This window comes from Carassius auratus, unplaced genomic scaffold, assembly GCF_003368295.1.
Source record: "Carassius auratus strain Wakin unplaced genomic scaffold, ASM336829v1 scaf_tig00027323, whole genome shotgun sequence".
NCBI lineage: Eukaryota > Metazoa > Chordata > Actinopteri > Cypriniformes > Cyprinidae > Carassius > Carassius auratus.
The window spans coordinates 75,825-102,529 of NW_020525583.1; the positions used below are offsets into that span (position 1 = coordinate 75,825).

Below are 26,705 nucleotides of genomic sequence, written 5' to 3' on the forward strand. Positions count from 1 at the left end.
TGTCATTATGTCTCAATCACGAGTTATTTTAGCCTTTTGATATACATTAAACATTTTATTAATATTAATAATTTATTATTCCTATGAGTTTATATTTAAATAATTCATTAATATTACTAAACATTTATGTTGTATTATTTTATTTTATTAATTTTTTTTTTTTTTTTTTACTGTTGTTGCGCGCCGACGTTAGGAGTCACGTGATCTGAGAGTGCGGAAGTTTTGATCCTGAAAGTCTGAGCGCCTTCGATCATATAAACGTTTGTGTTTTTGACATATAAATGGTCAGGTAAAATGTTTCCTTTCTGTTTTCATTGCGATATTTCATAGATATATTAATAATCATCCATTTGAGCTTCTGGCCGCTGTGTTTTCTCCATCGGAGATAGAAGGAGGAACTCGTCGTGTAGACTAACGTTATATCAAATCATAATACGTGTCTTAATCCGCTAACGTTAGTTTGTTTCAGATAACTGTCATATTATTATTATTATACTCTCTTATTAAAGGGTTTGCATTGCGACACACAGCACAACAGTGTTAATTCAGCTTTATCCGAATCCATGTGCGAGTCATCATGTGACTGTCATTCGGTTAAGACTCTGTTTAGGTTTAAAAACCTCTGTTTAAACACTTTAGTTGCCATGTTTCTGTATTAGATCAGAGTCTCTAGATTGGATCCAAGTATACCGTAGATACCTTGACTAGAGAGGCTTGTTCCAAAGGATACGAAATTTTCATTTTCATACACTGTTCAATGCATTATAAACAGTAACGTTATGTGTGTTGACAACTTCAGTATGCAGAGTATTTGAGTGTTATATTATGAGTTTATCTATTACCTTGGCAAATGCTAACACTAGATAATTGAAAATTATTTTTAATTTACTTATGCTGATTGAATGATTCTTTGGTTTGTGTTGGTGTATGTGTGTAGGATGATTCAGAAACGTTACCTGGAGGGACAGGTGTACTCTGTCCCGCTCATCCAGCCGGATCTGAGGAGAGAGGAGGCTGTGCATCAGATCACTGATGCGTTACAGTACCTGGAGATGATATCAACAGACATCTTTTCTAGGTAAACACACATTTATTCTTAGGTTCTTTACCAAACAAATATTCACTATAAAAAATATATATAATTTAATGTTAAATAAAAAATGTTTAAAAAAATTATTATATATACTAGTTTATATACACTACTGCTTTTTTATAATTTATATATATATATATATATATATATATATATATATATATATATATATATATATATTATAAAAGAATAAAACAAAAAAAAAAAGTAAATTAAAAATTTAAGTCAGCAAAGATGCATTAGATTGATCAAAACCAACAGTAAAATATTTAGAATGTTAATGTTAGAAATGATTTCTGTTTCAGATAAAAGCATTCAAACTTTCTATTCCAATAAATGGTTCTTAAGCAAATCCGTATATTAAAATGATTTCTGAAGGATCATGTGACTCTACTGGAGTTACTGGAGTAATGATGCTGAAAATCCGGCTTTGGATCACAGACAAATATTCAAATATTCAAATACATTAAAATAGAAAACAGGTATTTAAAATTCTTTTTTTATCAAATAAATGCAGCCTTGATGAGCATAAAGTACTTTTAAAATATTATAAATCTTATCAATTGACAAAATTTTATTGAATAACACATAGTAAATATTTCTTCGTGCAAGGCATAAAAACACATGCACATGATCAACAAACATAAGATGCAGTCAACAAGGTGTGTGTATAAGGTAAGTGACAGCTCTGTCCACTGGCCCAAAAACCCTGGGCCTTCCATATTGTTGCACCTGGCTTCTGATGGAGAGAGCATGGTTAGACCGTTTCAAAATAACAAAGGAGAGAAACACAATAAAAGGTGTGTGTTTTCCATGAGATGCAGTTGTGAGGGAGTGAGTGCTCAAAATTGCTAATTCCAGCTGAACAGGCTCAAAAACCATCCACAGTGTTACCATGACAACATGGCATGTAGGGGTCCAGGGAACATATTTGAGTGTGTGTGTGTGTGTGGTGAAGCAGTGCGTTTCTAGGTCAGCTCCATTAAGCCTCTCCTTCCCCCCCTTCTCTTTTAGTCATTCTTCTGTCATTTTCCCTTATTTCTAATAGAGGGTCTTTTCAGACAGCGTGTAGTGCCATAGGCTACACTGACTCAGAAGTGATGATAGGACTGTACACATGCACGATTACGCTCTCATTCCCGCTGCATTTTGTTGATGTTTTCAGGCTGGCGTACTGTAGCTGCCTCCTGTAATCAAGGGATCTTTTTTCCTGTTTGTAATGTTTGTCCACAGAAACAGTGTAGAATGGACAAACAAAGGAGATATGTGGCTGGTAAACACTGACTGGCTTACAATAGGTATAATAAAAAGACATTATAATATCCAGCCAAGCAAATGGCATTGACGTAGAGCCACCAAGGTCACAGTATACTTGCTGTTCCATCTGCTATTAATGTGCTGCAGTACACCATTGTTCAGCATGATGTTTGGAGGATGTTTTTGTAAGAAGTCGCTTATGCTCACCAAGGTTGCATTTATTTTATATATATATATATATATATATATATATATATATATATATATATATATAAAAAAGAAAAATACGGTAAAAACTGTAAAATTTTGAAATATTATTACAATTTAAAATAACTATTTTGTATTTGAATATAGTTTAAAATTTTATTTATTCCTGTGAAGCAAAGCTGAATTTGCAGCCTCATTACTCCAGTCTTCAGTGTCACATGATCATAGTTTGTGGAAACCAGTATGCATTTTTCAGGATTCTTTAAATAGAAATATAAAAAGAACAGTATTTATATGAAATAAAATCTTTTTTTTTATAAAAAATGATATAATTTTTTATCCACTTATTGCTCATAGCAAATGAAACACAAAATTTCTAAATTAAATTACTTAATGCAGTATTAACATAGACTTAATTTAGAAATCTTGAAATGTAATGTTTAATTATTATTATTTTTTTTTTGAAGATTAAATTGTCAATGTTGAGGATGTCAAAATTAGTCAAACATACTGCTTTAAACAGGATTCATTATGAAACGGTTTCAATCACCAACAAATTAGTTGAGAAAGGCCTGAATTTTTTTTACTGAATTACACTTTTGTGAAGTTATTATCTAACTGTGTTCACCTGTATTCTGCTGCTATAGTTTGACTTGGTCTGGTTTTGACAGGGTGTCTCAGAGCGTGGAGAAGAACCGTGTACACCTTCAGTCTGTCACAGACCGGATCAAACTGGCTCAGGCCAGAGTCCAGAAGATCAAAGGAAGCAAGAAAGCCACAAAGGTGATGCAGATGATTCAGACACAGAGAATCTGACAGTCACTCACACAGTGTAGAAGAGATACAATTTCTGCAACATATATTTGGAGTTGTAGGGTGGGCATAAGCTAATGGTTAAAATGTCTGGGTCGTATTTTGACTAAAAAACAAACAAAAAACAATAAATGAAGAAAATGCACTTTATTATTGAGATTTGTACTGCTCTACTGTTTGAACTGCTGAAATTTTGTTCTTATAATAATTGTACTGTAAGTCACTTTGGATTAAAGCACCAACTAAATGACTAATGAATAATTATTGCACAGTACGGATAACGTGGTTATATGTCTGATGTGTTTGTGTAGGTGTTCTCCAGTGCCAAATACCCCGCTCCAGAAAAACTGCAGGATTATTCGTCTATCTTTACAGGTGCAGTAGATCCCGCCTCCCAAAAGCGGCCTCGCTTTAAAGTTCAGAGCAAACTCCGCCCACTGGATGAAAAGACCCCACAGGTGAACAAATTTAGTCATCTGCCTTTCAGCTCCTTATCCTCATACTTTCTTTTCTGTTCACTTTTAAGTGTATATGGCTCATATTTTGTTAAAAAATTCATAATGAGAGAAAGTGAGAAAGAAAAAAAATCACACATAATGAGAGGAAGAAGACAGCTCTTCCACTACAGATGCAGGATTCTCTCCTCTTTTTATTTTATTTGGCTTATTAAAAAAATTTTTTTTAACAAAATTTCAAACATTAATTTTTTTAAATATGTCTATTAATTTGTCTATTAAAAAGTGATTTATTTCCGTTGTATTTCCAAAAATCATGGTAATGTTACAATATCAACTCTGTTACCACGATTTTGTGGAAGACTGAAAGTGTCACTTACAAATAAAATGAAGGAATAAATGCAGTTAAAATAATTACTACATCATTTTCTATTGAAAAATTTAAATATTTTAAATTATTTAAAACTGTTTAATTTATTTAATTAAAATAAAATTGTAACAATTTTAAATACATTTTATAATAATTTTTTTATCTTTTTAAAATGTTATTTAAAAATGTTTAATGTCATACCTTAAATTTCATTTTGATAAACCATTGGCAGGTTGCTTTTCATTGTTATGTTATATGCTTTACATATTTGCTTCATCCAAGTAAAAAAAAAAAAAAGCCATTGGATTTTATCTGCCACACAAGCACTTAACTATTATAAATTGTGGATATTTGTGAAACTATCAGCATCAAATTCTTTTTATAAGAAGTCCTTTGTAGTTTCAAATTTATGTTACAAATATTTACTGAAATGACCCACAAATGTGTTTCATAGGAGAAGCTGATGTATTTGCCAGTATGCGTCAACACTAAGAAGCGCTCTGAGGATGAGACAGAGGAGGGTTTGGGAAGTCTGCCGAGAAATGTCAACTCAGTCAGCTCCTTATTGCTGTTCAACACAACAGAGAACCTGTGAGTATCCAAACTCCTACACATACTGACTGAATGCTGCACTGCCGTTGCAACCTTATTAACGCTCATTTAATCATCACTGTGTGTGTTTGTGTATTTTCAGCTATAAGAAATATGTGTTTCTTGACCCTCTGGCGGGCGCCGTGACTAAAACACACACCACGTTAGAGACGGAAAAGGAAGATAAACCGTTTGATGCGCCGCTGTCGATCACCAAGAGAGAGCAGCTAGAGAGACAGGTGAGCTGTTCAGTCACATCTATAATGACGTGATGCACTGAAAACAGGACGCAAGCTCAGCTGATTACGTGTATTTCTATATGCTTTCTTCTCAGACTGCAGAGAATTATTTCTATGTGCCAGACCTGGGGCAAGTGCCTGAGATCGACGTGCCGTCTTACCTGCCTGACTTACCTGGCATCGCTGATGACCTCATGTACAGCGCTGACCTCGGCCCAGGGTTCGCACCATCTGTTCCTGCCAGCAACAGCATCCCTGAACTACCTTCGTTTGGCACAGAGCACGATGAATCTAGCGGTGGGATCATTATTTATTATTTTTGAGAAATTAATTTATAATTATGTAATTTAGAAAAATTTATATTGTGATGTAATTCAACTAAAAAATTTATTACAATTATATATAATTTTTTTAAAATATTAAAATACATGTAATTACTAATGCTGTCAAATAATAATCGTGATTAACCGCATACAAAATAAGTTTTGTTTGCATAATATATGTGTGTTCTGTTTATATTTATTATGTATATACACATAGTATATATTTTGAAAATATTTATATTCCTACAATTTATATTATAAATAAATATATTTAATATATAAACATAACATATCTTTCTGAAATATATGCATGCTACTTTTATTTAAGATACGATTTAATCATGATTAATCGTTTGACTTTGTTATTATTTAAGCGTTGGTTGTTTTTAAGACTCTCATTTTAGGCTTGAGGCTCCGCCCCTTCTGCCACCTCCTCCTCCACCAGAGCCAACTCACGTATCAATCCCGCCCCCTGGAACTCCAGCTCCGCCCCCTCCGCCTCCTCCTCCACCTATCACAGCAGACAGCACTGATGCCACGACAAGTCAAGTCCCTCCCACAGGTAAAAGATTCATTTTCAGAAATATCTACAGTGTTTTTAGCGATGGCTGAGTGTTCAAAAATATTTTTTTGTCCATATACACTAACATTAGGCTGGTGGTAGCTAAGTCTCACCAAGGTTGCATTTATTTAGTCAAAAATACATTAAAAACAGTAATACTGTATAATAACCGTTATCTATTTTAACCACTGTCTTTTGTGTTCGTGTGTATCAGGTATGGTGAAGGGCGCCCCTACTGAAGTTTTACAGCCGTCAGACGGCCGAGCCAGTTTGCTGGAGTCGATCCGAAACGCCGGCGGTATCGGCAAAGCCAACCTCCGCAATGTAAAGAGCGGAAGATGGAGAAGAAGAAACAGAAGGAGCAAGTTCAAGGTCAGATGCCAGCAGTGTTTACACTCTTCTGAAAGCATTCTGCCAAACAGCGTCAATTAGAGGGTGTTAACATTAGCCCTGTTATGTAACTGTTATTAGGGTAAGAAACTTGTTAGTAGTGTTTGCTAATGGTAGCATTAAAAAAGCCAAGCTATATGTAGAGACCTTGGACCAGTAAGCAACATCCTAGTAACCACATAGGTACACCCTGGCAACCATTCAGAATATATGTAAAACTGTTCATGCAGTTAGTTTGCAAGGTGAGCATATTAAGTGTACAAGAGGATTCATTTTTAAAGCAAGCGGAATTCATTGTGTTCCAGTATCGCTGATATAAGGACGAGCGCTGTGGTATTTGGAAAGGTCAAAAGAGAAATTAACTTTCATTAAATCTGCGGTTAAGCCTTTTTAAATCTGCTTGACATTTGCTCTGAAATCGACTGGCTCTGGACTCACAAAGTCTCGGATATTTCAGATTCTTCATTGATTTATTACTGATGGATAAACTTTGTGGTCTTTTGAATTTGTCGACTCTGAGAGGTGATTTCTAATGATTTAGGACTTGGGAGGAGGTGCCACACTTAAGATTTGAACCAGTGCAATGTAATAATCTTTGCTACTTGATATTCTCCTGAAATATGCATATATATGTTTGCTGCAGAAAATGACAAAGACCATTGATCCAAAATACTGAAAAATTATATTATTACAAAATGTATTTTATTCCTGCGATGATAAAGCTGTATTTTCAGCATCATTACTCCAGTCTTCAGTGTCATGTGATCCTTCAGAGGTCGATCTAATATTCTGATTTGATGCTCAAGAAACATTTCTTTCAGGATTAATTGATCATTAGAATCTTTAGTAACATTGCACATTCACTTTTGATACATTTATTGCATCCTTGTAGGTCATCATTCATTAAACAACAAAATAGTAATTTTTCTCGTTGCATGACCTAACAGTTGTGTTTTTTCCAGTTGGGGCAGCGGTGAGCGGTGGAGACCTGATGTCTGACCTCTTCAATAAATTGGCCATGCGCAGGAAAGGTGCATTTGAAACCTTGGTTTTAGCCTCAGTCTCCGTGTTTTGTTCCTACCTGATGCATTTTTCATTTTGAATATTTGACAGGGATTTCTGGCAAGGGCCCAGCGGGCGGAGATTCATCCGAAGCTCCTGCCAACTCCAATGGCGCGTTCGCCAGGATGTCAGATGTGATCCCGCCCCTTCCAGCGCCACAGCAACCCACTGCAGACGATGAAGGTGATTGGGAGGCGTAACCATTGTGACTCAGAGTTGAGTGCGAAACTCAAGACTGGAGAGTTGAAATCCTCATAGACGGGGTCTGGAGATAGTGTCGAGTGAGACGTCTGCTCTCTTGTTTTGTATCCTGAAGGTCAGTGAATTAACAAAAGTGTAAGAGGATGTGTTCTATATGTCATTAAATCCTTTATAGTCTGGAAGATTATATTATTAAAGTCAACGCAAATTAGTGCAAATTATTTCAAAAATTTTGAAAATGCAATCTTTCAAGCAAATGTAATAAATATTTTTATAATATAATATTATATATTATATAATAATACTACAATAATAGTATTATATTGTAAAATAAAAAATAAATAAGTATAATTTATTTTAAAGAACAACAAAACATTACATTATTAATAAATAATACTATTATTTCTGACTGTCTTAGGTTCTTGGCTTTCAAATGTTAAATGATTGAGCTTCATCTTACTGCACACTCAGATCATTTATGTATGATTTATCAAAAATATCAAGATGCATCTTTGTAATCTTCCATCAAAATGTTGTAGCTAAATGACTTTCCTTTTCATCTGATGTCATCTCATTCACACGAGCAACTGGTTGATGTTACTTTAAATACACATTATGGTTATGTTGATTTAATAATGAATTGCATTTTTTAATGAACAATTTTCAGTACTCGCTGCACATTCAAAATAATGTGACAAGTTGATGGTGAAATAACTAATGTTCCATTAAGGAAGAAAAGAATGTAAAAATTCTGTATTTTTTTATATTGTGTTTTACATGCTCTAAAACATCTCTGCTATTAGTAGCTTCAGTATAGTCAATAAACTCTAATCTACTATGATTGTTGTAGCCCATCTGAGCGAGTCTTTTGGCTTCACATTTTAGATTAAACACACAGAAACCAATCATCTTGTAAACAATCAGCTTTAATTTAATAAAAGTCAACAACTGAACCAAAAACACATGCTGAAACACAGAACACGAGGACAGAGGCAGCAGAACTCTTCTTCAATAATTCACAAGGCCAGAGTATTCAGACAGACATCCATAATGCAGGACACACTGTAGTATTTGTACACAGCCCTGTTGAGTCGATGGCCTCAGAGCGGCGGTCTCTGTCGCTTCTCCAGGAAGAACTGCGGAATCAAATACAGGATCAGACCGGGAGCATATGGCTAATAAATCATCCTCATCCTGTCATCCTTCACTTCCTGTCATTAGAACAGACCTGCTTACAGAGAGCACAGCTGGAGAACGTCTGTCTCATTAAAAGACACGCACACGAGCTCTCATTCACACTTCACATGCTCCTGTCTATCACAATGACATTCTGTCTATTATGTTAGAAATGAAGCTGAATGCATCAGGCAAGTGATCCGCTGAAGATAGAAAAAAAAAAACCCATCCCATTTTCAATGTAGACTGCATTATGCATTATGATCATGAATTAATTATACAAGAAAAAAAATTATATATTTCTTTAATTTCAAATGTTGTTTATTTTCAAGGAAAATAATTTACAAAATACAAAAATCCATATAAAAAAAAAAAGAAAATCCATTTAAATATGGAAAAAATCCCATCCTTGATGCATAATGTACATAGTATGCATAGAATTCCTGGATTAACTACAGAGCACTGGTATCCCACAATGCAATGTGCTTGACTTGACCTTTCATTTCCACTGAATGAGCTGTAAGTGATATCAACTGCAATTTTAAATCCTATTTACTTTTTTCAAATATTAAGACATTTGAACAAAAACTGGATTGAAAATGCTAAATATTAATTTCTGAGATAACAACAGGACACTTGCTGTATAAACATGCAACATAAAAAAAAAATCATTTGACCAGTCGTTTGAAAGTGTTGCATGTTGTTTCTACTAAATAGTAGAAAAAAACTAAAAACTAAAAAACTAAATAGGCAGTATATAATTCATACAGCACAGTACGCTTACCCTCCTGATGCTGGCGAAGGCGGGACCAAATGTTGTGTGCGTGTGCGTGCTGGATCGAATCCATTCTGGAAGTTTCTGCAGCGTGCCTGATCGGGCGTACCGGTGGTCACACAGCACAATACATGCATAATCACCACGATGACGGATCGCACGACCTGTGTGAGGTGAACAGGCCAAAACAAAGTGAGAAACTGAGATTTACTCCACTATTACACATCTCAAAGACTGTTAGAAAGCTGAATGCATACTAGTCTTACATATAATAAATGAATTATGCTAGTATGCTATTCTAAAATCAAACAATCTGCATCTGTTAAGCACAGCACTGAATTACAGAAGTACATGCTCCACCTACCAATAGATTGATTGACAGCTTTCATGCACAGATTCTCAATCAGTGCCTTCCCAGGACTTTTACCACCAATGTGTGGCTGAAACAGATGGGAGAGAGTTAGAAACGGCAGATTTGTCCCGTAAGTTCCCATATGCACCATCCTGTAGTTAGTCTCACCATGTGCTTGTCCAGGTAAGACATCTTCTCCTGCAGCTCTGGAGACTTTATGTTGGGATACGGCATTCCAACCATAACGATACATCTAAACAAAAACACACATGCAAAATAATACCCTTTTACATGCTGTGCAGAATACACGAAATATTTAAATAACAGAAAGTGAAGCAGTATTCATTAAGCATTTTTTTAGTATAATATAGTATTTAGTTATATTAGTAGTAGTTTTATATTTTCCATTTATTTAAGTTTTAGTTGTTTTTCATGTTTTTTTTTTAGTTTAACTTTTTTTCAGTTCTAGTTTTTTCTTTCATTAAAGTACTTAAAACTTAAACTAAACAGACACTGAAAAAGCTGCCTTTGCAAATAATTGAAATAAAATAAGATAGATTTTAAAATTGTAGTATCATTATAAAATTATGAATTAATAAATTACAATTTTACATTTTTATCTTGGTTTAAAAAAAAAAAACAATTTTGTTGGGTTTCTTGGTAACACTTTACACTTTTTTAATAATGATTTTAATAATGCATTAGAAAAAGGTTGAATACTGTAGAAGATGAATACTGTAGATGAATACTGTAGAAGTATTGTTCATTCTTAGTTCACAATAACTAAAGGATTGTAAACTAATGAACCTTATTGTAAAGTGTTAAGTGTTTTCTGATTGATTTTTTTTTTTGTAGATTTATTTTTTATTTTATTTTTAGTTCAGTTATTTTCTTTATTTTAGTTTTAGTAATTGAAACTTAAAAAAAAAAAAAGCAAATGTTGCAACCACTCAAGATCATTTTTTAATAACTAATTGAAATGAGTATCGGTTTATATTTTTAAATAGTGTTAGTTTCAATTAATGGACATAATAGTAATGTATGCTATATTGTATATGCAATGAAACATCCTATATTGTTGTCATGTCGTAGGGTGCTTCATTATACATGGCACATTTTGGGGTATTTATGCATACTGCAAAAATAGTTTGGCATGCTATTCTTTTACCTGCCCAGGTCATCAGAGAAGTTGATTCCTTCACTCATTTTCCCTCCCACTACAGAGAATAGCAGCGCCCCTGTCAGGCCACTTCCGGCATTAATGCAGCGCTGCATTGACATAACAAACCATAACACGTCATTAACTGTAGCTTTAAACAGCCTGACCTGAGCTAATTCACTTTTTAGTAGAGTATTATTCACACACGAACACACCTGTATACACTTGGAATAGTCACCGAGCACTTGCTCAACCTGATTGGCTTTTTTCGGCTCCTGGAAAATCTGAAAAACGCAAAGAGCACCTTAATTCGAGTATAAACTGACTTGGCATGATAGTTGCAGCGTTTGTGTACCTTCTTCTTAGACTGGAGCCGCTGAAGGACGCCAGTGCTCTCCCAGTGTCCCAGAATCCTCTTCTCATATTCGTAGGAGGGGAAGAAACAGACCACGCCCCCCGGCACTATGTTGCAAAGGTTTGAGAGAACACGACCCGTCTCCTCCATCTGATATAGAGAACGGGTACGAAGATCAGGCAGAACATATTTTGGGGTTATTTACATTTGTTTCCCATTCTACTCTATATTTTTTGAAAGAAGTCTCTTGTGCTCACCAAGACTGCATTTATTTGATCAAAAATACAATAAAAACAGTAATATTGTGAAATATTATTACAACTTAGAATCACTCTTTTCGATTTCAGCTTGACGTTATATCTTCATTTTGCATTTTGTATCTTGTTTTAAAGATGTTTAGATATTTGTACTGGAAAACAGGACAAAAATATTGATAAAGATATTCATTTAATGCCATGACTATGAATTTAAGACGTTCTGCTCCTATTTAAGAACTTTTAAGGCCTTTTAATGACAAGTTAAGACTTTTTACTGATGATACTTTGTGGCCATAATGTTGTGTTTGCATGCAACCAACTGTGGTAGTTTTACCATCTGTGGCGTGTCTCTAGTTTGAAAAGTGAACTCCAACTGTTGTCCTGAGGGGCCGGCGCAAAGGACTATGGGTAGGATGTTCTCAGGGGGTATGACATGACCTGAAGCCATTATGCAAGAGTAACACACATAATCAGCAACACTGGAAAAGATGAACTGCAAGAAGAAATGTGCACAATAATGTAAACTCACCACATGAGAACTCTAAAATACGGTCTTCTGTGACCCCGGCGGAAAATAGAAGCTGCTCTTTAAAATCAGCAACCTGCAAAGCATTAACATAAATCAGTCTTCTAAACTCTGAAAGTCTTTAATATGTCTGTTTAAGGTTTTGTAACTGAGACAGCTGTGTGTGTGTGTGTGTGTGTGTGTGTGTGTGTTTGTGTGTGAGCTGACGGGCTGCATGGTTCCCCCGGCGATTATCACGGCCCTGCACTCCTGGACGATCTGTGCGAAGTGAACTGCGGCGTTCAGCAAGAGAAACTTCAGACTGCTCTGCGAAAGACATTCTGGAGGAAGAAAGGAGAATGATGTGTGAGAGGACCGTTTCATGTGTTCATCTCTGTGCATGCGATCGGATACTCACTAACCCTGCCTTTGTATCATGACTCGTCCGTCTTTGTTGGCGTTAGTGAGGGCAAACAGGAAACTTTCAACCAGCATCATTGGAGAAGCCATGATTGGTTTGTCTTCTACTGCCATCTGCTGCTCTGAGACATCTAGAACATCAAATCCACACTGACTGCTGCTCGGTGTAAAACCAGGAAGAAGATGTTGACTGAGACCGGGCTGTACCTGTAGGTTTGTTCTGAAGTGTCTGCAGGAAGCGTCCGAGTCCTTCTGTGCGACGGTTCTCTTTGTTCTTAGTTCCCGAGTGTGTGATTACACCACTGCCTTCGTATTTCTCCACAAACCCACACAGCTACACACGGGACACGGATCATCAGTGTGTGTTTGTAGAAATGGAGTCATAAGTGTGTTCTCGTACTCACTTTATGGCTGATCATGCTCTTCTCAAAATATTTCTGAACCTACAAAAAAAAGATTCATCCATATTAATAACTCTACCAATGCCAAATTAAAAAAAAAAAAAAAAAACGTAATAATAATAATACACTTTAATGATAATTAATACTAATACATGTTTTTACATGTATACTAACGGTATATATAAAACCCAAATGAGAATGTTGCATTGGCAGCTGTCTGAAATAAATTAAGTTTTAGTTTAATTACGGTACTAAAATTACAAAAAATTTAATAAAAAATTAAAGCTATGAATTTAAAACAATTTAACTGAAAAATGAAAATAAAATAATAATAACAGTCAATGAAGTTGGTGCAGTGTTGCTATTGTCAACAAAAATAAACTATTTTAAAATATATTTTTTGAACTGAAAAAAGCTGAAATAAAATTTAATACAAATATTAGATGAAAAAAACAAAACAAATGAGAATGAGAAATGTATTTCAGATATCCGCCCTAACTGGCGGATATCTGAAATGAAATGTTTAAGTTGAATTACTAAAATTGCTAAAACTGAAATAAAAATATATTAACCCTTTAACTGTCACCCCGTCCCGTATACGGGACACCTACATTTACTTCACTATATTACAATTAAATCGAATCTAATCTTGACAAACTATATATCGTTGGAAAGGTCTAAGTCTCCCAAATATATATTTTACCAATGTTTTTTTGTAAAGAATTATGTAGGAAAAGTAATAGATTAATTTTTGACAAGAGTGCACCCTCAAAAATCTACATTATAACAGGAGTTCTGACCTTTTTTTTTTTTTTTTTTTTTAAAAGACTTCTTCATTGCCTTTTTCTCTATCACATTTTAGAAATCACCAGAAATTATATATCAACTGAAAACTTAAAATCTAAAAATTCATCCTTTAAAACCCATTTTAAAATCAGACATTGCATTACCATGTAAATGGTACATCAATATCATGTTGCAAAATGTTTTCATTCATGAATTATAAAAATTTAAGTTTGGATCGTGCACTGTAAAGTCTATGTTCAAATATGTGAGTAATCCGTTTTAAAGCTAATATAATATTAAATAAAAAATACAAAATGAATTCAACTGAAATATTAAATAAAAATATAAGCAAATTAAAAATATGAATAAATATAATAATATATAAATAATATGAAGTCGTGAAGTACCTTAAAAAGGTTTATGTTATCAACTTGAGCCTTAAATAGGAAGTCATTGATAGTCAGCAGCTCACTTCCTGTTTTAAAAAAATGACAAAACAAAATAACATTAAAAAAAATATATACTTCATGAAAAAAAAATAAAACACTAAACTTTGCATGCGGATTGTGTTTGTTTACCTGGTTGGCAGGACTGAGTGTTGGGATTCTGACCCACTTTACCTGTTAACAGGAAACCACAGCAATAAATCAGCTAGATAAATGAGATGGAACAAGATGAAACAATGTCACACAGCTGACCTCCAAGTGTGCGCACAAGGCCCTCCAGCACAAAGAGGATCTGTTTAATGTACATCAGATTTTTGGCCTTCAATCGACTTCTGCAACCATAAAACACAATGATATTTACATTAAATCCCAGATAGTAGCAGTAGATAGCAGACTTAAATTTCACTTTGAATTAACTTTTGTTTTTCCTCTTTTTAAGCTTGACAGAATAAAAATAAGAAATGTTTCTTGAGCAGCAAATCAGCATATTAGAATGATTTCTGAATGATCATGTGACACTTAAGACTGGAGTAATGATGCTGGAAATACAGCTTTACGTCACAGGAATAAATGACATTTAAAAATATATTACAACAGAAAATAGTTACTTTAAATTGTAATAATATTTCACAATATTACTGTTTTGAATGCATTTTTAAAACAAGCTTTGGTAGCACAAGAGACTTGATAGCATCAGATCGATTTATTTTCATTGTGTGAACATTCTGCAAAAGTCCTCCTTTTGTGTTCCACAGAATAAGAAAGTCATAAGAATTTGGAACAACTTGATCATGAGTAAATAATAAATTTTACCTCTAAATTAGATGCACAGAATGTTTGACGTGTGTTACCTGTAGCGCTCACAGTACTGAGAGAGCTGTGAATGAGCCCTGCAGAACTGAAACATAACCAACACACATCAGTTAACTAGTCTGATCAGACTACGCTAGATCTGATCAGTGAGTAAGTGTGTCCGTGCACCTGTGCTCCACTGATTTCTGCACTGTGTATGGCTGAGATGGTGTCCGTCAGATTATGAGCCTCATCTATAATCACAATCTGATCCTTTAGTTTGATCCCAGACGCTTTACGGGTGGAAGCATGGAGCAGCGACTGATACGGCAACACCACCACCTGAGAAAGAGAGAGAAAGACTGAATGCACAGGGTGTATATGAGCGAGGGTGTGTTGCATCAGGTGTGTGTGTACCTGTGCTGCAGGTATTGCCATTCGTGTGCTGTAGTAAGGACATGTGTGTGTCTCCCGGCCGTGCTGCAGGAGCTGCTCCACGTCTCGCACCTTCACCAGCACCTCGTCCCTCATCGCCATCAAATTTTCAAAACCTGAGAAGGGGCAAGTTGCCTTGGGAGCGCCGCGCCGACGTTTGGTCTCAGAGTCTGACGCCTTCTCTTGTTTCTCTGCAGATGGAGGTCAATCCTTCACCATCGAGCTCATGTCATTATGTTAGCACTGGGTCATTTTAAGAATTGGCAGAGATTGTGTTGGGGTTTCTGACCGTGTTTGTTTTTCTGCATTTCTAAACAGCGGTCGTTCATCATTTGGACGTTTCCGAGCCGGACGACCTCTGGATTAATGCACAGGTTCTGTAAATGACAACATGACACTTCATCTAATTGGCTCTTTTATGGATGCATGAGAATTTGTTGTTTAAATTTGCCCTAGCATTGTGGCAGCACTCATTTGCTACAAAACAAAAAAAAGTCCAAATCTAAAATGTAAAAACACGTAAAAGCATAATTCTTGTTATGGACACTCATTATAAAATTGTTTTATATCATATAAAATATTATATTATTATATAATACTGTTCAAAAGTTTGGGCTCAGTAAGATATATACTTGTACTCAGCAAGGATGCATTAAATTGATTTCAAGAAAATGCTGTTCTTTTAAACTTTCTATAAAACTATAAAGCTTCCATAAAACTATTAAGCAGCTCAACTTTTTTCAACATCCATAATAACAATACATGTTTCTTGAGCAGCAAATCAGCATATCAGAATGATTTCTGAAGGATCATGTGACTCATGTGAGGAATGATGCTGAAAATACAGCTTTGCACCACAGGAATAAATGACATCTTAAAATATATTACAATATGAAACAGTTTTTTGTACTGTAATAATATTAAGCAGTATTACTGTTTTTACTGTATTTTTGATTAAACAAGTGCAGTCTTGTTGAACCTAAGAGTCTTATTTCAGAAACATTAAAAGACCACAATCTAAACGGTGGTACATTTACATGGTACATGTATAATAATTGTTAAAGTGTTAATAGGGATAAAAGAATCCCAATAACAACTCTGTGGGCATCTTTACCGGTCTGGAGCCCAGGTTAACCAAGCGAACAGCGGCCCCGTATGGACTCTTCTGCACCTCGTGGACAAACTGAGCCAGCTGAGAGTGAGTTCGGCTACAGTAATAAATCTAAAGATGTAAAAAAAAAATAATGATTGTTAAACATGCACAAACACCTTTTTCACTAATGCAGGGTGGGAAGTTTAAACATGCACCTTAGTGACGTGATCCTCCTCTAGATCTTCATCATCGTCCTCATCACACACCCTGTGGAGGAAACCCTATGAGAAATCAAGGCTGGAAAAGACACACAAACTTGTGCACAATCAATACCTGCTCTTGGGCGTGGCTTCATCATCACTCTCATATTCTGCTACAATAAGCCCCTCCTCCTCCGGATTGAATGTCTCTGACTCCGCCCCCTCTCTGCTGAGCTGCAGTAATTTTACAGCCTCATCATCTTCGTTGGCCTGTTAAAAGTAAAATAAGCAACCTGATTTACTGGTTAAATGTAATGTCTGTCTGAGTACAGCAGAATAGCGGAACCTGGAATAGCAGATCCATACTAACAATATTCTTTCTTATTTTCTTTTTAATTTTATTTTATATGTTTCTAAATCATAAAACCTTGTTTATTTCCAGGTCAATCAATAATACTGTTCATGCACTCACTTTTCTCTTCATGGCATATCTGAGCTGGGCATTGTGACGGATCATCTCCAGTCTTTCCTCTCGCTTCTTCCGTTTCAGCTCTTCATCCTGAATGAAATTGAGAAAAAGCATGATTTTTTTAAACCACTTAAGACAATAGGTTTCCAATTTTTATAAATATTATAAATATATGATAATCCTAGTGCAAATGATCACCATCAATTTATAAATAATTAAATGAAATAGTAATTGTTAAATATTTACTTTTTTTTCTTTGCATTTTTAATTTATCTACTTTCTATAGTACTATACAGTTAGATGTAATATTTATTTATATTATTTTTGTGTGTGTGAAAAATTTGTTTATTTTTCATTTATTTGCTATTTTTGTCTATGTAAAAACTATAATTAAATTTTCTGCTCACTACTGTTAGATGTATTATTTATTAGTTTATTTGCATTTTTTTTTATTCTTTTTGTTTATTTATTTGTAATTTTTACACTGCACATTTTCACTTTCATCACTTTTCTTACACTAGATAGGACCTAGATTTAAAATCCCGCTTAGAAGCACATGACCTGATCTGATGACCTGTAAAAAAAGGCACAAAATTCTCATACCTTTAACTTGTTCACCATGTCTCTCTCTGCTTTCTTCTGCACAAACTCAGACACCCAGTCTGGCTCTGATGTTTGGCCGGTGCTGTTCTCCTTCACAGCATCACACTTCTTCTCCGGTCCATCCAAGAGTCTAGCAGCCTCCAGTTTCTTCTGCTCCTCATAGTCTCTCAGCCATGTCAGCGCACCACAGATAAGACTCAGAGATTTTCCCTGCAGGATCAAACACATGAAAGCTCAACCATCCACCTGAGAAAGCGAGATGAACGGATCTCGAGCGCAGACTGACCGTGCCTGTGGGACTCTCGAATATACCGATTTTACCCTGATCCAGAGCAGTGTAAAGGGCCTCCATGAAGCTCTCCTGGATGGGATAGGGCTGGAAAGGGAAAGGAAACCGACTGCTCTTGCTCTCCATGATCAGGCCAGACTGCTGCATACACCACACAAACTGAATTTGGCCGAGTTACACACTGACAAAAAAACTCATCACAGTGTTAACGGAACATGACTTAAGTCCGTATATCTACCGCTATTCCGGTGTAATTATATTGACATCACAGATGGCTGTATCACATGTAATTTAACATCAAAGAAAAACTCGTTCTGACAGCGTAAACTTTCTCGAACGAATGTGCCTCGCGCCAGTATTCTGCTTCAGCCAATGAAAGCGAGGGAAACCTTCACACAGGACAGGGACCCGGATCAAATGTCAATCTTTCATGAAAACCGAAAAAAGAAACTCCAGATTTTTCACCCTTTCTAGAATCTTCTGTTGATTTTCAAGAACTATAGTTCTTTTATTTAAAAATTTTTTTTATATTTAATATTTGTATTGTAATAATTCTGTTTTACTGTATTTTATGGTTTCTATCTTATTGTTAATTATTAACAAGTACTATTAATCTACTATTATAGTATTTATTCATATTTTAATTTGTTTTTATTTTTATACTTTTTGTATGAGTAAAAGTAATTGTATGTGCTTTTGTCTTTTTTGTTTTTATAATTATAATTTTATAATATGTATAATTTACATTTATAATTTAAGTATTATTAAGTTTTTTACTAGTTTTTGTTAACAGTATACAGCACTACTTTTATGAATGTTATCTGTTGATTTTCACTATCATCAATCTATCTATCTCTCTATCTATCTGTCTATCTCCTTTAAATAATTTGGTCAATATAAATACATGTACATATTTTAATATAATAGTTCACATTTAAAAAAAGTTGAAAGTGTGCAGTATAAATACTAATGTGTATCATAAAACAAAATTGTATTATTCAATTTATTATAATTAACAAAACTTTAACAAAACTTAAAACATTATACAGTGGGGGAAATAAACATTGTCATTATCATAGTAAAGCAGGCAACATATACTTACTGTCTTTAAACATTGTTAAAAGATATATAAAAGGTGTGTACAGTACATTGTTAATGTATTATTAATTTAGTATTCTGGGTAACTTTTTATTTATAAATCAATTTTTTGGGGTTAGAATCCATTAATGTCATTTTTTTCTGGTAGACTATAATTGCTATGCTTTGTTTTTGCTAGACAAAAAATTTATTTATTTTGGTTTTTATTTTATAATTACAATTTTTACTATAAATTTACTGTTTTATATGTTTTAGTTGCATGAATAAAGACTAATAATAATAATACTAATAATACTACTACTACTAATAATAATAAAAATTTTACCATAGAAACGCGCGTAACCATTTTTTAGTTATTGGATGTGGTTAATAGTTTAGCGATGGTGCCTATGGTTGCAGTCAGTTCTAGACAGTGTTGCCAAGTCCGCGTTTTTACCGCGTAAATTGGCTACCTTAAGCGATCCAAATAACGTAATATTTAGAACGCGAATTTTACCAAGGTAACAACGCCGAAAAACGTGTAGTTTACCCAGCGGAATGCGATTATTACTGCAGGACCTCTCCACCGAAACGCAAGTGGGATGAATTTGAGTATAAATTGGGAGAGTTTTGTTGTAAAAACTTGGCAACCCTGATTCTAGACGCTACCATCTCCTCAATCTCGCGCAGCTCTGGAAAGTTCGTAGTCGAGTCGCTTCAGTTTCCAGCGGCGGGCCGATTGTTATATAAACGCCTCTCACAGCTCGTCCCCGGACTCAAAAACTACATTTAACAAGCCCGAGCGTCCAAATATTAACCGTGGATCACCAAATCCATTCCTAATCGCGATATTAATTCCATTTAGCCCTGCGGACGTCGAGTGTCCAGTGATTTCTGTGAAGGAAAGACCTCATACTAGACGCTCTGTAAGGAGTTATTTTTGGGGCTGTTTTGAGGATCAAATCAAAGATGACTGCAGAAGAGGTGGTGAATGAAGGCTGTAGCATCTCCATCGAGGGTGAAGACATCACCCCGAAGAAAGATGGAGGTGTTTTAAAGGTAAATACTGCAGTGCCGTGAGCCGCATTGACTCCATGAAGGAGGTGTGACTTGACTGAATGCATGTTAGAGCCAATATTTCAGTGTTAGATTACTTTACTGCAGCTCTAGCTGTTGTATGCACTGAAATATGAATAAATGGGTTTCATACATTGCTGATTGGTTTCAAACACCGCCTGTTGCTAATTTTGCAGGATTGCTGGATCTGTTTAAGCTAGCTTGTTCTGTTTAAAGGGACAGTTCACCCAACAAAATGACAGCTTCATCTTAATATACTATCTGAATATCTAACCAAACTTACATGACTTTGTTTTTTTGTTTGTTTTTTTTAAATTGAGAATTATGTGGAACACAAAATTAGATATTTAGTTGTTGGCAGCTCCGGTCACTATTCACTTTCATTGCAGTCTTGTCTAATACAGCGAAAGCGAATGGTGACTGTTATTTTCATAAGTTCTAAATTGTAATTTTGTGTTCCATAGACAAAAACAAATACAGTCATTCAGGTTTGGAACAACATGAGTGCGAATAAACGATGATAGAAATCTTATTTTTAGATTAACTTTACTTTTTCTTTAGGTGTGTTTCGTTGTTGTTGTTTTATTTGTACAGATTAACAATGTGTAATGTCAAGCAAACATTCAAATGTCGTCTATGTTGCATTTCTATGCAAGTGACACGTTTATGTAATGTAATGAAATGAGTGGCAGTCTATATGCACTTGCAGGTCAGCATGTAATTTCTGGAAACTTCTCAGTGGAAACGGATACAAACAGGAATTACTTGTTTGGGATAATTGAACACTTTCAGTGTAATGCATTAAAAACATTTATCTGAATGAGCTGTAATTATAATTCGCAATATGACACCTATGCGAATTAAAAGTAATTTATTATATGCAAATGTAGATTAATTTGTTGTTTTTGAGTAACTGTATCATGAATGTAAGCGCAAACATTTTTCTGATTGCAGTCTTTGAAGAAGATTGACAGATCACAGGTGAAATGCAGAGTGACCAACAGATCGATGATTAATCTTGTTCTCTCTTCTGCAGATGGTCAAGAAGGAAGGCACAGGCACTGAGTTGCCTATGACCGGTGATAAAGTATTTGTACACTATGTTGGGACGCTGCTTGATGGCACGCAGTTCGACTCCAGCCGTGATCGAGGAGAGAAGTTCTCCTTTGAGCTGGGCAAAGGTGGGTGTTGTGAGAGTAAAGTGGGTTGAATGTTTGTCTACCCTCTCTGACATTTAAACAGGGTGTTGGTGCTGTAGTTTTATATGGAAATAACACCTGTTGTAATTGGTTAAAGTAGTGATTTGATGTAAGTAGTGACATATAATTTCTTACGTCCGTGATGACGTATTTTTGTTTGCCAACCTGGAAGTTATCACCTTTTATCCCCCTTGATGAAACCCCAGTAGGATTTTACATTGGCTTTTGGATTATTGCAGCAAATAAGCACTGTGAACTTTAAAATGTTGAACCCTAAATACAGTCTGCATAAGAAAAAAAGTTAAACATAGGCTATAAATACATATTAGTACACCGATACGTTTTAATACAAACTTCATCACGTCAAACTACATCGAGTTAGAATAATTAGCAAAAGAGCCATTATAAACATAATGAGGATGTAAAAGCGCTTATTGAGTAAATGCGTTAATGTTCCCAATTACTGTTTTTCAGTAGTCCCATTTAAACACCTGTTTGCAAAAACCATTTTCATGACAATTAAAAGCTTTATAAAAATCACAAATGTCAAAATATCTTGAGCTTGTGTTAACCACAGACTTGTTTAGGCATTTAACTAAAAATCCATTTAGAAAAAAACATTGACTTGGGGATGATGGAAACCAGATATGCAAAAATGTTAACTTGTTTACGGGTTTTTGCATTCAGAAATATGTAATGCCTATTGTGTTGTACATTTGAGTGAAATAAATAATCAAAAAAGATGGATTTTATGAGGATATGGTTCAGTGCATAGCTTGTTGATCAGATGGAGGCAGATCTTAACACGAGCTTGCAGTTGATTGTATTGGAAGGGCTGGGGTTTAAATGGACGGGATGACTGGAGAAGTCAGTCGTTTCACTGAAACATCAACATATTGATTAAAAATGGTTAGGTTAAAAAAAATGTAACACACATGAATTGATCGTTCACAACATGCATTCACACATGCCAACTTTAAACCAATCTTGAACTTAACCATGTGCATTGTGGGAACTGCAGGGATTAGGGACAGATGTAGTTAGAAAATACAGAAGAGTTAAGACATTGTCTAGCATGCCAGTCAACCATTTTAAACCATTGTTTGCTCTGTCTCACAGGTCAGGTGATCAAAGCATGGGACATCGGTGTGGCCACGATGAAGATTGGCGAGATCTGCCAACTGATTTGCAAACCTGAGTATGCCTATGGAGCCGCTGGCAGCCCACCCAAAATCCCACCCAACGCTACCCTTGTGTTCCAGGTGAGGTCAAGATGCATGTGAACAGGATATTCAGAATATTGTATTGTATCAATAAAAAAACTGTGAGGAGTTTGTGTATTTATTGACGTGTCTATTTGTTTGTCTGGCAGGTGGAGTTGTTTGAGTTTCATGGGGAGGACATCACAGGTGAAGAAGATGGTGGGATTATTCGCAGGATCATCACTAAGGGGGAGGGTTACACGAAGCCTAATGAGGGTGCATCTGTGGAAGGTAAAGCACCGCTCCTATTCCTCCAACAGTCAATAAATGGAGAGCAATTCAATTAAAAAATACAGCAAATGTAAACCGAAGAATGAAACAAAACTAATTTAAAGAAACAGTTGACCCGAAAATACGCAGCTTTCTACAGTGAACTATTCCTTTATTCATTCTGTGTTAGTGCAGTATTTGCAGTAGTTAATCTTTCTATCTCTTTGGGTTAGTGTGGTTGGAGGGCTGTCACGAGGACCGTGTCTTCGACGAGCGTGAGCTGAAGTTTGAGGTGGGAGATGGAGAGAGTTTGGGTCTGCCTCCAGGTGTGGAGAGAGCCCTGCAGGCGATGGAACAGGGAGAAGAGGCGCTCTTCACCATCAAACCAAAGTAAACACACATTTCTTACAACTGCAAGCAGTGTCTGTTGAGGTCCATGCTTAGTTTATTTATGCGTGTGCATCTATCTTAGGTATGGCTTTGGAACTGCTGGCAGCAACAAATTCAACATCCCACCTAATGCTACACTGCAGTACAAAATCAAATTGAAAGCATTTGAGAAGGTCAGTGTGTGCTCCAAAATAACCAGCAGAATTCACTCAGGAAATCAGGAAATCGCTATTTTATTTTATTTTTTATCATGCTTTAAGATTAATTACAGTCTGTAAGTGATCAGCTTAGCAGTAATGTCTGTACACAGTCATTGTCATGAATGGATATGAGTTTAATATGTTGTTCTCTCATACAGGCAAAAGAATCCTGGGAGATGAACACGTTTGAGAAACTAGAACAGAGTGCCATCGTCAAAGAAAAAGGAACTCAGTATTTTAAGGTAGCAGAAATGTCATACACACTGACATGTTATCCATCCACAACGTCTCATTTTAATCTAATAGTACATTTAAGAATTGGAGTGTGTTTTCTGTGCACAGGAGGGGAAATACAAGCAGGCAGTCATGCAATACAAACGCATTGTGTCCTGGTTGGAGCACGAGTCTACTATGCAGCCGGATGAGGAAGAGAAAGCCAAAGCTCTGCGATTGGCTGCTCATCTCAACCTAGCTATGTGCTACCTAAAGCTGCAGGAACCAAATCCTGCCCTCGAGAACTGTGACAAGGTAGAAAATGAACAACCTTGTTTAAGCTTGCTCATGGTCATGCTTGCACAGTCATATTTCATGGCTGCAAAAGTCAAAAGATTACGTTTATTAAACATGTTAATAAATAACTCTTGATTTGTAATGTCTTTCATTTAAAATGGTTAACAAGTTTTTTTTTATGTTAGTACTTATTTATTGTTGAATGTTCTATTTCGGTTAAACCTTTCATGTTTACTTTTCATCACCATTAGCAAGTTTAATAGCAAAAGAAGAAAAAAAAGCACTGGACAGAGTTTCTCTTTATTGATATTAACTCTTGAATCTTAAAAAGAGGCCAAACTGTTCTCATTTCTCCTGATTTCTTTTTGCGTCCTGTATTTTGTGTAAAGGCACTGGAGCTGGATGCAAATAACGAGAAGGCTTTGTTTAGGCGAGGAGAGGCACTGGTTGTCATGAAGGAGTTCGACCGGGCGAGAGCAGACTTCCAGCGGGTCACTCAGTTGTATCCAGCCAATAAGGCCGCAAAGAGCCAGATTGTGCTCTGCCAGAAACATATCAAAGAGCAACATGAGAAGGACAAACGCCTCTATGCCAACATGTTCCAGAAGTTCGCAGAGAGAGACGCCAAAGTAAGTGTCTACGGTTACTAGCTCTTAGTCCCTGCACAAAAGATTGACCCACCAGACAGCTGTTGTCTTCCATCTAATGTTGTTGTTTTGTGTGTGTGTGTTTTATTTTCCAGAAAGAGTCAGATCAAGGAAAGGAGCAGGAAAAGAAAGAGAATGGTAGTGCAGTTGAAATAGATGAAAACGGAGCCCAGGAACAAACTGCAGCATAATAGTGTGCTTGTGTGTGTGTGTGTGTGTGTGTATTATTTACTGTCTTTTGTGTTATTTTTTGTTTTTTTTAAGAGGATGTTTTGTACCTTCTATAATATCTGTCCCTCTGAAGCGACTGTGTTTGTGCGAGTGAGGAAGTGCACTTTCTTTGGTTTCTAATCTAATGTAGCAAGTGGTGTTTGCTTTAGTACTGTGGCCAGACCCTTGTGTCCAGGTGTGCACTCGCATATGATTGCACATGTGTATGAATGTTTGCGTGCGATACTGTAGGCAGCTAGTCGGCCTGGCCATGTCCTCTGCTGCATCTCTCTAAGATATGGTGGAAATAAAGCAAACTCGTTCTTTGTCTGTAGCCTGTACTGCAGCCTCTTGCGTGGGTGCAATACCGTCGCTGCTACTTAGAAACTTTTGATTTGCACTGCTGTACAATAAAGCGCTTTTCTGTCCTGTCACTAAACTTCAAGTGAAGTGCATGGAAATGATCAGCAGGGCAAAAAAGACTGTTTGATTTCTTTGACTTGTAAACATTTGATTTGTTTTTTTTCCCCCTTTTTTTTAAAAGAACATCTTTCCACTGTTAAATTCTTCATGTTTAATGTGTCATAACTGGAAGCATTTCGGGAACATAGGGAATCTCTGTCGAAGTCTTGCAAGAATTTTAGAGGATAAACAACACAAACTTTCCTGTGAAGAATCGTCTAGTTTTGAATTGACGCATTTTCTGTTTGTAGCCTATATGGTGAGATGGCTATTTTTTAAATATAAGGTGAGAACATGAACTTCTCCCTTGTCCCTTCATCTTCTTGTGGACAAGACTTCCCATGATTTCCTCATAATCCCTTTTGCACACTGTAATCTGATGGTGAATGGTCATGACAGAAGAGCCTCTCTGTGACCGAGCTCATGAAGGACTGGAGTACTGTAGTGTGGTTTGTGTGAGAGACCTACAGATAGTTATTTTTCCATGTCCTAGATGCACCTCTGATGTCGACTACAACAATAAACAAACTCCAAATCCCCCTGCTTCAGTGTCTGTTCTGTAGCATTTAGTTCAGTGTAATAGTATAAAATATGTCTGTCCCTGCAGAGATAAACTGGGAACCAGTGGAATTCATCAAAGGAATAGATGCATTGATTAGATGAATCAGTGTACTACTTCAGTCAGCTGAAATGCAGAAAAACAGAATTGTAACAGAAATGTGAAATTCGGAAGTAGAAAATAGTATTTTCCATTAATATTTATATATATATATATATATATATATATATATATATATATATATATATATATATAAATATAAACTTTGAACAAATGTTTGTTTTGTTTTTTCCCTGAACTGACATTTTCATGAATCATGGTTCTCATGGTCTTGGCTAACCATTATCATTTTAGAAGTGTGTTTTATAGCCCTGGAAAAGTATTAGAAATTAATATATTTATAATAAATATATTTGTTATAATTTATATTAATTGACAAAAAATGTTTTAATTTAACATAATACCATTCCTAGTTTCAGTAAGTAAAGTTTGAAAACAAGCAAATTGTCATTTCACCAGAAGTGTCAGAAATATCCCTTCAAACATTGTCTTAGACAGAAGGGGGAGCCTTGGAGTCACAAAGGTTGAGCATGGACTGCATTAAGCCAACTTGTTTTGATAGGTTTACAATCATGCAAACAGCTGGCATTAGATTGAGAAGGAAAAGATTAATTCAGGAATAACTGCACAACTTTCAAATCAGAAAATGTATTAGCCAAGATGTACTTAACAAGGACTTTGCCTCTGCTTCTGTAGTGAGTGGAATAAATAACAGGTGTCAAACTCAGTTCCTGGTGGACCTGCAGAGTTAGTTCCAACATACAAA

At 35.6% G+C, this 26,705-nt stretch overlaps 3 protein-coding genes across 4 annotated transcripts; 2 read left to right on the plus strand and 1 right to left on the minus strand.

The window, feature by feature from the left end:
* Window positions 1–191: 191 nt before the first annotated feature.
* On the plus strand, window positions 192–8,404 carry LOC113079196 (WASH complex subunit 1-like). The gene is given in 12 exon segments (XM_026251411.1): window positions 192–289; window positions 938–1,078; window positions 3,229–3,340; window positions 3,682–3,828; window positions 4,650–4,786; window positions 4,890–5,025; window positions 5,121–5,322; window positions 5,740–5,910; window positions 6,125–6,232; window positions 6,235–6,282; window positions 7,263–7,331; window positions 7,414–8,404. Coding segments are annotated over 12 exon segments (1,428 nt in total). The 5' UTR covers window positions 192–281; the 3' UTR covers window positions 7,563–8,404.
* A 67-nt stretch (window positions 8,405–8,471) lies between these two features.
* LOC113079195 (ATP-dependent DNA helicase DDX11-like) lies at window positions 8,472–18,492 on the minus strand. 2 transcript variants are annotated; one of them, XM_026251410.1, is made up of 27 exons: window positions 18,074–18,492; window positions 17,788–17,997; window positions 17,188–17,274; window positions 16,849–16,985; window positions 16,731–16,782; window positions 16,537–16,644; window positions 15,712–15,799; window positions 15,405–15,613; window positions 15,177–15,329; window positions 15,047–15,093; window positions 14,448–14,527; window positions 14,328–14,369; window positions 14,157–14,224; window positions 12,967–13,005; window positions 12,770–12,896; window positions 12,565–12,693; window positions 12,371–12,483; window positions 12,167–12,239; window positions 11,972–12,075; window positions 11,381–11,530; window positions 11,241–11,309; window positions 11,035–11,135; window positions 10,035–10,119; window positions 9,879–9,954; window positions 9,524–9,678; window positions 8,636–8,699; window positions 8,472–8,604 (listed from the first exon to the last, which is right to left on the minus strand). In XM_026251410.1, exons 1-26 carry the CDS (start codon window positions 18,221–18,223, stop codon window positions 8,664–8,666), a joined length of 2,688 nt encoding a protein of 895 aa, XP_026107195.1. In that variant the 5' UTR covers window positions 18,224–18,492; the 3' UTR covers window positions 8,472–8,604; window positions 8,636–8,663. The 2 variants fall into 2 exon arrangements, with proteins under 2 accessions (XP_026107195.1, XP_026107193.1); XM_026251408.1 differs by having other exon boundaries at window positions 8,472–8,699; window positions 18,074–18,490.
* Window positions 18,493–19,776: 1,284 nt separating this feature from the next.
* On the plus strand, window positions 19,777–25,510 carry LOC113079198 (peptidyl-prolyl cis-trans isomerase FKBP4-like). The gene is made up of 10 exons (XM_026251413.1): window positions 19,777–20,212; window positions 21,267–21,411; window positions 22,549–22,691; window positions 22,802–22,922; window positions 23,135–23,291; window positions 23,374–23,464; window positions 23,650–23,733; window positions 23,834–24,019; window positions 24,391–24,630; window positions 24,744–25,510. The coding sequence occupies exons 1-10, from the start codon at window positions 20,123–20,125 to the stop codon at window positions 24,837–24,839; spliced, it is 1,353 nt and encodes a 450-aa protein (XP_026107198.1). The 5' UTR covers window positions 19,777–20,122; the 3' UTR covers window positions 24,840–25,510.
* Window positions 25,511–26,705: the final 1,195 nt, after the last annotated feature.